The 12,980-nt window shown below is 35.3% G+C and overlaps 1 protein-coding gene across 1 annotated transcript; it reads left to right on the top strand.

The window, feature by feature from the left end:
- The first annotated feature begins 221 nt into the window (after positions 1-221).
- On the top strand, positions 222-12,149 carry LOC106142925 (DNA polymerase theta). Its single transcript, XM_013344879.2, has 9 exons — positions 222-2,473; positions 2,557-2,681; positions 2,768-4,740; positions 4,950-5,133; positions 5,595-5,776; positions 7,660-7,829; positions 8,980-9,307; positions 10,223-10,487; positions 11,741-12,149. Exons 1-9 carry the CDS (start codon positions 324-326, stop codon positions 12,028-12,030), a joined length of 5,667 nt encoding a protein of 1,888 aa, XP_013200333.2. The 5' UTR covers positions 222-323; the 3' UTR covers positions 12,031-12,149.
- The last annotated feature ends 831 nt before the right edge of the window (positions 12,150-12,980 follow it).

Genomic DNA, 12,980 nt, shown 5'->3' with positions numbered 1-12,980 from the left:
TAGCAACTATGGCCATTCAGTCTTTTCAAGACTATTGGCTCTATTTACCCCGCAAGGGATATAGACGTGACCCTATATATATATACAGAAATAAGAAAATCATTATCCTTATCAGTGGCAGGTTGAAACTTGCAACACTGTTATGTCATTAATAGTTGTCATTGTCAGTATTGTCAAAAAAGTAATATCAATTCAAAACTTTGAAAATGTAAACAAAAGTTTTTACTTGTGTTGTACATTACTGCTATAAAGTTCTCTTATTTCTCGTGATTTAATTTTATAGAGACAGAACTTTAATATTAAAGGATGAATTTAAGTATTTCATGAAATTAAAAGCATTTTTCTTCATCATATTAAACGAAATGGCTGAAGTGATAGATTCTCAATTACTAGCCGAAAACGTTGGGTTCCTCGAAAATTGTTTCGACAATTCGTTTTCGCTACAAACATCATTACATATCGTAAAGGAATACGCTGCTGAAGAGGCTTACAAGGTAAACCATACGAAAGGCTTTTCGCAGAATAAAAGTAGGAATAACTTATTGCAAAATAAAACCATCTCCTTAGACGCCAGTGCAATAATTCTAGCTAAAACTCGAAATACTCAGGTCATTAATAAAAACTTAAAAGCATGGGGCTTACCACCTGAAATTTCTGCAAAGTATAAACAGCGTGGCATCAATGAAATGTTTGATTGGCAAGTGACCTGCTTAAGCAATCCGAAAATTCTATTAGATTGTTGCAACTTGGTATATTCAGCCCCAACTTCAGCTGGGAAAACTCTTGTTGCTGAAATTTTAACAATTAAAACCATATTGGAAAGGCAAAAAAAAGTGATTGTTATACTGCCTTTTGTCTCTATTGTGCGAGAGAAAATGTTTTATTTGCAAGACATTTTATCAACATCTGGGATTAGAGTGGAAGGTTTTATGGGGTCCCAGTCTCCTCCAGGAGGTTTACAGGCTGTTCACTTGGCAATTTGTACAATAGAGAAAGCTAATAGTCTGATTAACAGGCTCTTGGATGAAGGGAACATATCAGATATAGGAGCGGTCATTGTCGACGAATTGCATTTGTTAGGAGATCGACATAGGGGATATATTCTGGAGCTTCTTTTGACAAAAATTAAATATGTATCATCAAAAATAGATGACTGCCATATACAAATTGTTGGCATGTCTGCAACATTGCCTAATTTGGAAATATTAGCTAAGTGGCTAAACGCAGAATTATTTATCACAGATTTCCGACCAATACCACTTGATGAATATTGTTTAGTTGGTAACAAATACTTCGATAAAAATGGAAAACTTGTTAGTACCATTGAGAAAGAATCACTTACTGCAGAATCAGATTATGTTCTACAAATTTGTTTAGATACAATTAAGGAAGGATGTTCAGTTTTGATATTTTGTATGACCAAAAACAGGTGTGAAAATTTAGCTCAAAGTATATCATCTTCATTTTATAAACTTGGCTGTTCAGGAAGTGATATTGGGTTGATTTTAAGAAGTCAGCTGAAATCCGAAAGCATTTTCGAAGTTCTTGAACAGCTAAAGAACTGTCCAGTTGGTTTGGATCAAATTTTAAAAACAACAATATCATTTGGTGTTGCATTTCATCATGCTGGTTTAACATTTGATGAGAGAGATATCATAGAAGGGGGTTTCAAATCAGGAGCAATCAGGGTTTTAGTAGCTACATCTACTTTGAGTTCAGGAGTCAATTTGCCTGCAAGAAAAGTTATAGTGAGATCTCCAGTTTTCCAAAGACTACCAATTAATATTTTAACATATAAACAAATGATTGGGAGGGCAGGGCGAATGGGTAAGGATTTAAAGGGAGAAAGCATATTAGTTTGCACAGATACTGAGAAGAAGGTAGGATTTGACCTCATGATGGGAGCATTAGATCCTGTTAAAAGTTGTATTGAGAGTGAAGACAAGTATATGAGAGCAGTTCTTGAGATGATAGCCAGTAATGTGGTCTGTACCAAAGAGGAGTTGGACCTCTATTCAAAATGCACTTTACTATATGTTCAGCAAAATGTAACAGTATCACAGAATTCACTATTAGATAGTACTTTAGATGAATTGATAAATTATGAGTTAGTAAGAATTCAGGATGATGGGAATGAAAATAGATATGTAGCCACTCCTTTAGGCAAAGCATGTTTATCTTCATCTATGGCTCCAAATGATGGTCTGTCACTATTTTGTGAGCTTCAAAAGGCTCGGCAATGTCTGGTTTTAGAGACAGATCTTCACCTCATATATTTAGTGACACCATATAGTGTTAGCAGTCAGTGGGGTGAAATAGACTGGCTTCACTTGTTAACTTTATGGGAGTCATTAACAAAAGCCATGAAAAGAGTTGGTGAGTTAGTGGGGGTGCAGGAAAGCTTCATCATTAGATGTTTGAGAGGAGCCAATAAATTGACCAATGTACAGAATAAGTTGAACATACATAAAAGGTAAGTAGGCATATTAATAATGTGATAACAATACAAATTTTGTTTTATTGGTGAACAGTTTATTTTTTTTAATTATTTTATAGGTTCTATACAGCACTTGCTTTACAAGATTTAGTGAATGAAGTAGCACTGTCTGAAGTAGCAACAAAGTTCCAATGTGCAAGAGGATTTCTTCAAAGCCTTCAACAAGCGGCTGCTACATTTGCTGGTAAGAGAAATAATAATATTCTTTGACATAATTCGGATGAATACTTGATTTTATGTTATGCACTAAGTACCTATGTCTTTTTCAAGGAATGGTAACAGCTTTTTGCCGGCAGCTTGGATGGAAGAATATGGAAATGTTAATATCACAGTTTCAAGATCGATTGCATTTTGGTATCCATTCAGAATTATTAGAACTAATGAAATTGCCGTCTTTAAATGGAATCAGAGCTCGTACACTATTTGATGCTGGTTTCGAAACAGTGTCGAGTATTGCTTCAGCTGATGTCAACATGATTGAAAATACGCTCCATAAATCTGTACCATTTCAAAGTAACAAAGAGAGAGAAGGAGATGATAATGAAGATATTAGAAAACGTAATAAAATAAAAAGTATTTGGATAACTGGTTGTTGTGGTATGACTACAAGACAAGCTGCAGAAAGCCTCATATCAGAAGCTAGGAAATATCTAGAGAATGAAATTGGCGTAACAGAAATAAAGTGGAAAGCTTCTGAACAAGTAAATGAAATGCATAGTATTCATAATAAGAATAGTATAACAGATTTAAAACAAGAAATAAATAGTACTGTAGTTAACAAAACTTCTATTAAAAGCTGGATAAAAATTGATAAAGAGCAAGTGGCATCCACACATCCTGATCCCTGTAAAATTAAAGAAGAACAGTTAGTGGTTAAAAAAGAACATACTGAAATTGCTATTAATCAAAGAAGTGATGATATAAATAATATAATTTGTCTATCGAACAAATTAGAAGATAGAAATGAATTTTTATCTAACCGTTTTTCTAGTCCTTTGGTAGAAAATCAACCGCACATATCTCTAAATAGAATAATAGAAGATGAAATAAAAAGCAGCCCTACAATTTTACCTAAAAATGTCACTGTTCAAGATGAACTTATTTGGGATTCTCTCAATTTTACTGATGTTGCTGTTGAAAATATTACAAAAATTAAGTCTGCATATAACTCAGCTTCACCGAATATGAGTTTTGGTGATAGTGAAGAGAAAATAGAAGAATCTCTTAATACAAAATCTACTTCAACAAATTTAAAATCTGTAAATGATATAAGTTTGTTTTCTTCTGATGGTGATAATACTCTTTTTGATGAAAGTTTGCCTATAGATCTGATATCTAGTAAATTGCTTAACGGCGAAGATTCGGCAGCTAAAGTTGTGTTTGAATCAAAGGATAAAAATAAATCAGATTATAATGTGACTAACTTACAAAGCAATACCATATTAAAAGCTTTTAAAACTACTTTGATCGAGGTAGAGGAAGAGGAGGACATAAAACTAGTTTATGATGACGAGAATAAAATGAGTGAAAATGAATTAGAAATAGCATTTAACACTTCAGAAGAAGTTATGAATACTCAACAGGTGAAAAAAACATCTATCAAAAATATTTTTATTAGTCCGCTTAAACGACAAGCTGAAAACGAAAATAGTGTTTTATCACAACCTTCATATAAAAAGTTGAAAGTGAATAATATAAAAGAACGATCGCAAAATTATAGCAGATTTGACATAACGAATATCAAATTAAACAATGCCAAATCAAAACATTTTTTTATACAACTAAATGAATTTAAATACCAATGTTATGTTCTAAAAGAGGATGATATTTACACCAATTTTGATATTTTGAGGAATGTTACAGAAGCTGGTATATATTTAGACATCCAACCTGTGACAATAAGTTCAAACCAATTAATTGGGAGTAACATATTAAAACTAGAAAAAGGTGAACCCCAAATGAGAAATTCTATTGAATGTAAAAAGCATCCCATTAGAGGAATAGCTTTGTATTTTAAAGATATCTGTATCTTACTAGACCTTACTGATGATGTTTTAATTCAAGAAAAACTCTCTGGATGGTTGCAAATGAAGTCATTAAAATTAAATGTAATGAATTTAAGATCTATGATTCTTGCCTTAAAACACACTTTCGGCATAAATATAAATTCGCAATGTGTTGATATTTCATTGGCTGAATGGTTGCTGAATAGTGATGAGAAAATACCTGAAATCTTGGATTTGGTATGTACATATGTTTAGCTATATAACAAACATTACCTATAAACTAATAAAGTAACGTATTGAACAAATAAAGCGACAGTAAAAGACTCTTTTTCGTAAGAATTATTTGTTTTCCTTTCAAAAAATTCTCAAGAGATTATCTGTTATGCAACTGAAGGAAGGAATTTTCTTTTTCACATGAAAGAAACTGTATCACATTGTCTTTACAGGTAAAAAAATATGTCAGTGTAGATCTATCGACGGTTTTTATAAGTGTTGACGGGAAATCAAAGAAGTGGAAGCAGTTAGAGTCGTTCGAGAATGTCTGTGTAAAAGCTTGGTGTCTATGGATGGTGGCCGAAAGGCAGCAGGAGTGTTTGTTGAGGCAGTATGTAGCGGCTCGAGATACCTTCGGTATGTTATTTGAAGTATATTTTTTACTTTGTTGATTTTTGTGGTAGAATCCATATTTACATGCGTATAGGCATCATCCTCTTGGGGTTGGCTTAGTTGCGCCTTCTCTGGGATGGAGCCTGGTGTCTGCCAAACGTTACTTCAGCGGAGCTAGCATGGCACGCATGCATGCACGGCATGACACCTTTTTGCCGAAGTGAAATTTACGCTACACTTGTATGTTTATAGTTAAGTTACAAGTTACAGCTACTTGTTACTTTTGTTTAATGTTTTTTAATGTTACTTTCTTTAAAAAATTGTAAATTGCGAATTTTTCCAGGCAACCAAATAATCAAAAAAAATTTTTTTTTGTCTATATCTGCCAACCGACAATTAACATCTTATCTTTTTTCTTTTAAATAACTTAAAAAATGTGGAAACATTTTAATTTTCTATAGTCAAATCAAGCGTATTTTTCGTAGAAATTGAAACACAAACTGCGAGAATACTCTCAGACTGCGAATTTCAAGGAATTTGCGTCGATAAAGATCTCGCCGCGCGACTTCTGATCGACGTCAGAAATTCACAAGAAACTCTACAAAAGAAGGCCTACAAAATTTGCGGTTACCATTTCAACTTCAATTCATCGAAGGACGTTGCTAAGGTAATTTTTCTCTTTTGTTTTTATGTTCCAAAAATATTTGTATACATAAAGCTTCGTTGACAAACTTATTATACCTACTCGACTTTTCCAAAATTTGTTTAACCTGTAAACAGGGTTGTTATTTTGTCGTGTCTGTTTATATTTCTGTAACACCATATCAGCCTTAAGGATACGGTCTAATTTCAGGTTTTAATAAAAATCTTTGTTTATCGAGGTGATTTTCAGATTTCAATAATCATGTTATTGAAATCTGTTAAGCAGTTTCAAGGCTATTGGGGGAGAAGAGTACCTATTTCGATGAGCCCCGAGGGTATCAAAGTTGACGTTCAATTCAAAAGCTATTTGAGTTCGAGATTTTTCAATTTTCCTGGCGCTGGCGTACAAACTTGTATATTGTTCTAATCATAAGATTGTATGTAATTTACTTTATTGTTTTTATGTAAAATGTGCACGGGCCTATAGGGACCCGGTCATTTGGGAGGCGTTCATGGGGCCGAAGCCAACATGAAGAGGCCCTTTGGTACCTTTTGTTCTAAAGTGAGATGGCTGCAGCTGTGGAGGTCTGTCCCTTGATGAACCATTGGGATACACCAACGGACAGCCCTCCACAGCTGCCAAACTATTGCCAGGAAGGGATTTACTTAATTTGGGTCATGCGGATGGGATGCTAATGGATTGGATTACTGGGCTATGGAGTAAGATACGGACATCTGCCTCGAAAATCTCTCACATAATTTTGTTTAGGCAGATGGTGACTCGCTGCTCATTGGCTATATAGCAGCCTGTGGGCACCCTAAATAAGCCACCATGCGGCGGCCAGGGCGCAACACGTTAAAAGCAGCTATAGGATGCCGAGAGGTGTGGCCCCGGTTTCACGAGCACGAGGCATGACCCCGTGCTGGTTTCCCCGCTATTACGCCATTACGTGCAATACACTTCCATCCTGGAGCATAGGATCTGCTCTTGCGACTCCACTCTGGCCGGCCGACTAAGGCAAGCCAGAGGCGGGGAAAGTGTCACTGTGTGTATGTGTGTGTATAGCGCATGTCTGTATGTTCCCCAGGAGGTAGGGTCCGTGGTGTCGCCACTCACCAACGGCTTCGCCACAAGCCGCCCCGCGGAGACTGACTGCACTGGGAAGGAAACCCTTCCACGGTGGGCGATGGGGTCGTCACGTCCCTACGCCTTTGTTTTTATTATTATTTTCGGAGCGTGACAAGCAATAAAAGGATATTGACTTAGAAGCTAGTTATGTATAGCAAAAGACAAAAGTAGTGCCAATGCGACTTTGTCGTTACTACACTTCTTTTTTTGGCCATATTGTGATTTATCTAGGAAATAACTTTTATACGCCTATTGAAAAAAACTTGCCCTTAGATATGTAAGTACAATTATAAGTAGGTCTCTGTGGTGTAGGTGGTAGTTTGTATGTCTGATGTCTGTGACACTGAAGTCCTGGGTTGGAATCACGGCCAGGGCATCATAAATAAATATATACGGGACAAATTACACAGATTGAGTTAGCCTCGAAGTAAGTTCGAGACTTGTGTTACGAGATACTAACTCAAAGATACTATATTTTATAATAAATACTTGTAGTATAGATAAACATCCAAGACCCAGGCCAATCAGAAAAAGTTCTTTTCTCATCATGGCCTGGCCGGGATTCGAACCCGGGACCTCCGGTGTCGCAGACAAGCGTACCTACTACCGCTGCGCCACAGAGGCCGTCAAATAACAATCTTTCTGATTATTATATACTTATAATATTATGTTTATTGTAAAATATGGTACAGTTGAAATAGTATCCCATAACACAAGTACCTATACATCGAAGTTACTTTGGAGCTAGCGATTTGTTATGTATAAATTTATATTTTTAGGTTCTCGGGATATACAAAGGTCGCAAGGTGAGCACCAAGAAGAGTGTGCTGACATCCCACAACAGTCCTATGGCCAGCATTGTGATATTTTGGAGGAAACTGAACTCTATTCTAACAAAGACTTTGTATCCCCTAACGGAGAAGGCGTGCGTTTATAGTGCTGGAGACAGGTAAAGTAAAATATTAAAATGTATTACTTTAAAGTATATCGTGATCAAACGAACTTAGTTCGTCCGCGACACAATTTGTGAAAAATATAGCTTAAATGGAAACAAAGATACGATAAAATTCTTAGAAAAAAAAAATTGTGAGGAATAGGAGCCTTCGTGCTTCGGTTGTGGTCTACCTGCTATTTACCTATCTAAAATAAAATTTTAAAAAGTCATCCACTCTGTGAAAATGTATTTGAATTTGGTTTAATGATTTATTCCTTATCATCATACCGTTATATGATGTCGAAGACAAGGAACTATCTTCTCTAATATGACAATAACATTTATAAAAGACATATAAATAAACACCAACTTTTTTTATTTCCATAACAACGGCCGCAATCAGTATTAATAAAAATATTTCTTTTTAAATAATTGAACACACGTCTGCGACCGCGCTAACTGTAATATTAAGGAGCTGATTTATATTCGCATCGCATACCTCATTAAATAGGGATTATTTTGTAGAATAAATCCACCGTACTCTTTGCACGGGCCTTGTGAGCATGCACGAACCGAACTTACAAAACGTGAACATTTTCTATACTACGTAAACGTATACAAGTATTTATTCATAACGAAGGAAGTATGCAGAGATCGTGGCAAGTGGAAAGAGGTAGTCTCTGCCTACCCCTCCGGGAGAGAGGCGTGATTTTATGTATGTACAAACGTATAACTACACAGTGTAGGTAGAGGATATAAACGTAACGTCATATAAAATCAAGTGATACATTCAAAACGGCGCGTAGACATGTTTTGGACTTCGGCGTTTGTTCCTGTTGCGTCTTCAACTCCTTGAGAGGGGCTGCATCTATGATCACAATCATGGATTTATCTAAAGTCAGGTTTTTACACAAACCTACTTCCGTTTGTCTGGCCTCCGTAACCTTTGGAATCAGACATTGGATCCAGTTGTCTAAATGTGCAGGTTTCTTCACGATGTTTTTCCTTACCATAAGAGCAACTATTAGCAATGAAACTAACGTACATTGCTTAGAAGAAAGTCATTGGTAATCGCCGCAGTAGTATTTGAATCCGTGCCATTCGGTGCATCACGTATTTTTATTTAGACACCTTAACCGTTCGACCACGACACTATTTTTTGCAGAATAAACCCATCGTACACGATGTTCACTTGCACGGGCCGCGTGAGCATGCACGAGCCGAACTTACAAAATGTGCCTCGAACATTCTCCATGCCTGAAACGTATCTTACTATAGAGGATACAAACTCAAGTGATCTGGTAGAGTTTAACTGTAGGAATATATTCAAAGCGGCGCGCGGCCATGTTTTGGTGTCTGCGGATTATTGCCAGTTGGAGATGAGGGTCCTGACGCATTATAGCGAAGACCCGGTGCTGATGAGGATAATGAAGTCGGATGTGGATGTGTTCAAGTCTATAGCGGCTTCTTGGAGCAATCTGCCTGAAGAAGAGGTGAGTTTTTAACTGGTGCTATGTTATCTACATATATATTATATTGGTTTCGTTATCTAATTATTTACTTATAAACTATTACATAAGGGAATCTTCTCCATGCTTGTCACTTACTTGACACCTACTCGCCTTGGCAACAATTTATTTTCACGTGACATATATTTTCGTGAATTATTTCTGAACGAAATTATAAAGACTTGTGTAAAGCAGTAATTTTTCAGGCACCGATTATATTCAAATTATATAGTGCTTATTTTTATAATTTGTAGTTATATCATTCATCTGATAGAAACCGATAACCGTCACTTGTGGAAAATATTAACAATAAATCCTTTGGTGCCAGTTTTGTTAAAATCTTTACACGTTTCTTCGAAAAATTCCAAGTTGTAGCTTCTCGAAGAATCCATAATGTATTCACAGTCAACTTGTATAAATTCTCTGCGAATTCGCCTCTATTACCGAGTCTTAAAGCAGTCATGGAGGGTAACTTGATATGCGGTTTTCCGTACTACGTATGTTTGAACTAACTTCACCGAGAAGTTTACCAATACTGTGGCTAAGGCGATACGTGATTGATGCTTTGCAATTATTCAACAACTTCGCTTATAGTTTCTTGCGAATGTTTTTCGAGGCGTTCTGCTTGTACCCGAGAGACCTATTAGTCATTAACTTGATTTATATGGTGGCAATAATAAGAAATAAAGTGTTGAACAGAAATAACAGTATTGTCTATGATAAGTGTTAACATGAAAAGTTCGAACTTTAATATTTTACAAAACGGTAAGACTGACAACCTTAACAAGAATTGGGTCAAAATTTTGTTTACAGGCTACTTTTTTCGAGTATATTAGCTCTACCCGTAATTAATAAAGACGTCATATGTGTAGGTATGTTAAAATTAATGTAAACCAACAGGTGGATGATGATCTCCGTCAAAAGGCGAAGCAGCTATGCTACGGAATCCTCTACGGTATGGGTAACCGCACTCTCTCGCAGCACCTCGACGTGACAGAATTAGAGGCGGCGGTCTTCATGGACACTTTCTACAAGACGTTCCCCGCCATAAGGTCCTTCACGCAAGGTCTCATCGAAGAGTGCAGGAAGAAGGGATACGTCGAAACGCTCATGAAACGACGCAGGTTCTTGAAAGATATTAGCAGCAATATCGGTGCGAAAAAGAGTAAGTTTTTTTAAAATTTATTTTACAGGACATTCCCCGCCGTAAGGTCCTTCTGTGTCTTCAATGTCTCATCGAGGAATGCAAAGAGAAGAGATACGTCGTAATGCTCATTAAACAACGCAGGTTCTCGAAAGATATTAACAGGGAGAGTTTATGTTTTTAAATTTATTTATTCTACAAGACTTTCCCCGTCATGAAGTATTTCAAGCAAGGTCTCATTGCGGAGTGCAGAACATTGCTTATGAAACGAAACAGGTTCTTGAAAGATATAAACAGCAATATCGCGGCGAAAAAGAGAAAGTTTGATGTTTTTTTCTACAAATAGAGCACATGGAAATTGGTCTTTTACGCAATATTTACATCGTATTTATCAATTTTCGGGAATATTGAACCAATCCTGATAACTCTTTCACGTCTTTACCCTTATGGGGTAGTAAGAGCCAACAATATCGAAAAGACTAAAAGGCCAAGTTTAGGTGTATGAATGGCTTACACAACTTAAAAAATTAAGTACTTAACATAATACTAATGACTTACACATAATCTGTACGGGTGTGTATGTACACGTGCTGGGCCGCTAGAATTCTATATTTTAGTAAAAAAGCTTGAAAATGATTTTAGCAAAACTTTTTTAAAAGGGCTGACATATCACAAGTTTTAGTGAGCCTTTTCTCTTGAAATTATTTTTTTATTTAAGATTTAAATCTCATTTCTTCTGTAAGGTCTATTTCTTTTTGTACGAGCGTCTGCACTTATTACTAATTGAATAGTCTTAAAAAGTATAATTCATCTCATTTGCTTATTGTATCGCAATTTGAAAAAGTCTAGAAGACTCGCTGTCTGACCTTTTTCAAAAGGAATGGTAATGAGCAAGTGCGAATTGTTCGACTAAAATCATTTTGATTGAGGGACTCGACGCCAGAGTGGCAAAAAGCATTGTTAAAATACAATTAAATTCTTACCGTTTATTTAAAAAGAAAAACAGTAAGTCCATTATTCATTTTGATATGCGGCTATTTAATAAGTCGTTAAAATAAAAAAAATTGATAAAAAAAACCAAATAAGTTAGGAATTGTATACACTCGCTATCTCAATGTTGTAGATGAAAGAAACATTTTATATGTATCTAGTTAAGTGATATTCTTTATTTTTAAATATTTAAGAGAAGGTACCGGCCAGTTGGCTTAAGAAATTAAATCTGAAAAAACTCTACCTAGTGAAGTATAAAATTTCTTCTTTTCTTCATTATACAGGTGCCGCTGAGAGACAAGCAGTAAATACCACGATTCAAGGATCGGCGGCGGACATCGCGAAAGCGGCAATGTGTGCCATAGATAACAAAACAAACTCACGAACATATAAACCTAGACTGATCCTTCAAATGCATGATGAACTCATTTATGAAGTGCCAGAGAGTAGTAAGGAGTGGTTCATACAAGTTATAAAAAATGTAATGGAAGACACTGTTCGTCTGAAAGTGCCTTTACCTGTCAAAGTAAAGAGTGGGGCCACGTGGGGTTCTTTGGAAGAAGTCAAGTCTTGATATCACGTTGGAATCATGTAATTGCTATTGCATCCAGTGTAATTCTGTGATATTTTGAACTACCCATGTGATATTTTTTGCAGTTTAGTTTTTAGTTTAAATAAATTAATGTATTTTTATTACGTGTTTTAATGGCATGTTTTGAATGAAAATCAGACTTAACTGATTTCTGTTGTGAATTCATTTGGCCTGATATTTTCTTCTTTAATGCTCATATCGATTTTCATTTTGGTTATCCTATTGTATCAAAGTTCAATTCATTTCTAAGATACGAGTATAATGATGTTTGTTTTGTGAAAATGTGTATTCTATATAGAATTAGATGCAAATAAATAGGTATATAATATAATCTTTCATACCTCGGAGACAAACAGCGAAATCAAATTACCGAGTTAGGTACAGTTTGCAGACTGTAACCAAAAATCGTTATCTAAAGGGTTTGTCTAAAATGTAATTATATTATTTTTACTCAAGTATTAAAATAAACTGCATGGTTTATTCTGGAAATATTGTGTTGTGATTAAGAAAGAAATTTGTTGATAATACACTGCTCTGAAAATTCAATTTTGCACCATCTTCACACAGTTATGAATTTAACTTATTGTTAAAAAAATTAATTTACGAACACAGCACTGTGTTCGCGTTAATTTTACGTCTAAGTCTAGTCGGTGTAAATTAAACGTAACTCATTTATTTAGAAAATGCTGCAACTTTAAATTTCAATTTATTTATTGCATATCATATTGTAGGTACAATTTAGCTCTAACAACTACAGTAGTCACTGACATATAAATGAGTAGGTACAACATGAACCCCGTAGAGTATAGCAGAATTTAAAGTGGAATGGCAAGCGGTTTTGTAAGTATATTATTTGATTAAATTCAATTCGATTAGTTTAATAAAATTTTATTTAACATTTTAATGCGTCAATATGATAAATTAAAAACTTG

The sequence above is a fragment of the Amyelois transitella genome, chromosome 9 (genome assembly GCF_032362555.1).
Source record: "Amyelois transitella isolate CPQ chromosome 9, ilAmyTran1.1, whole genome shotgun sequence".
NCBI classification, from domain to species: Eukaryota; Metazoa; Arthropoda; class Insecta; order Lepidoptera; family Pyralidae; genus Amyelois; species Amyelois transitella.
The sequence above is the reverse complement of the archived record's forward strand: the minus strand, read 5'-3'. Positions and strand labels throughout refer to the sequence as shown.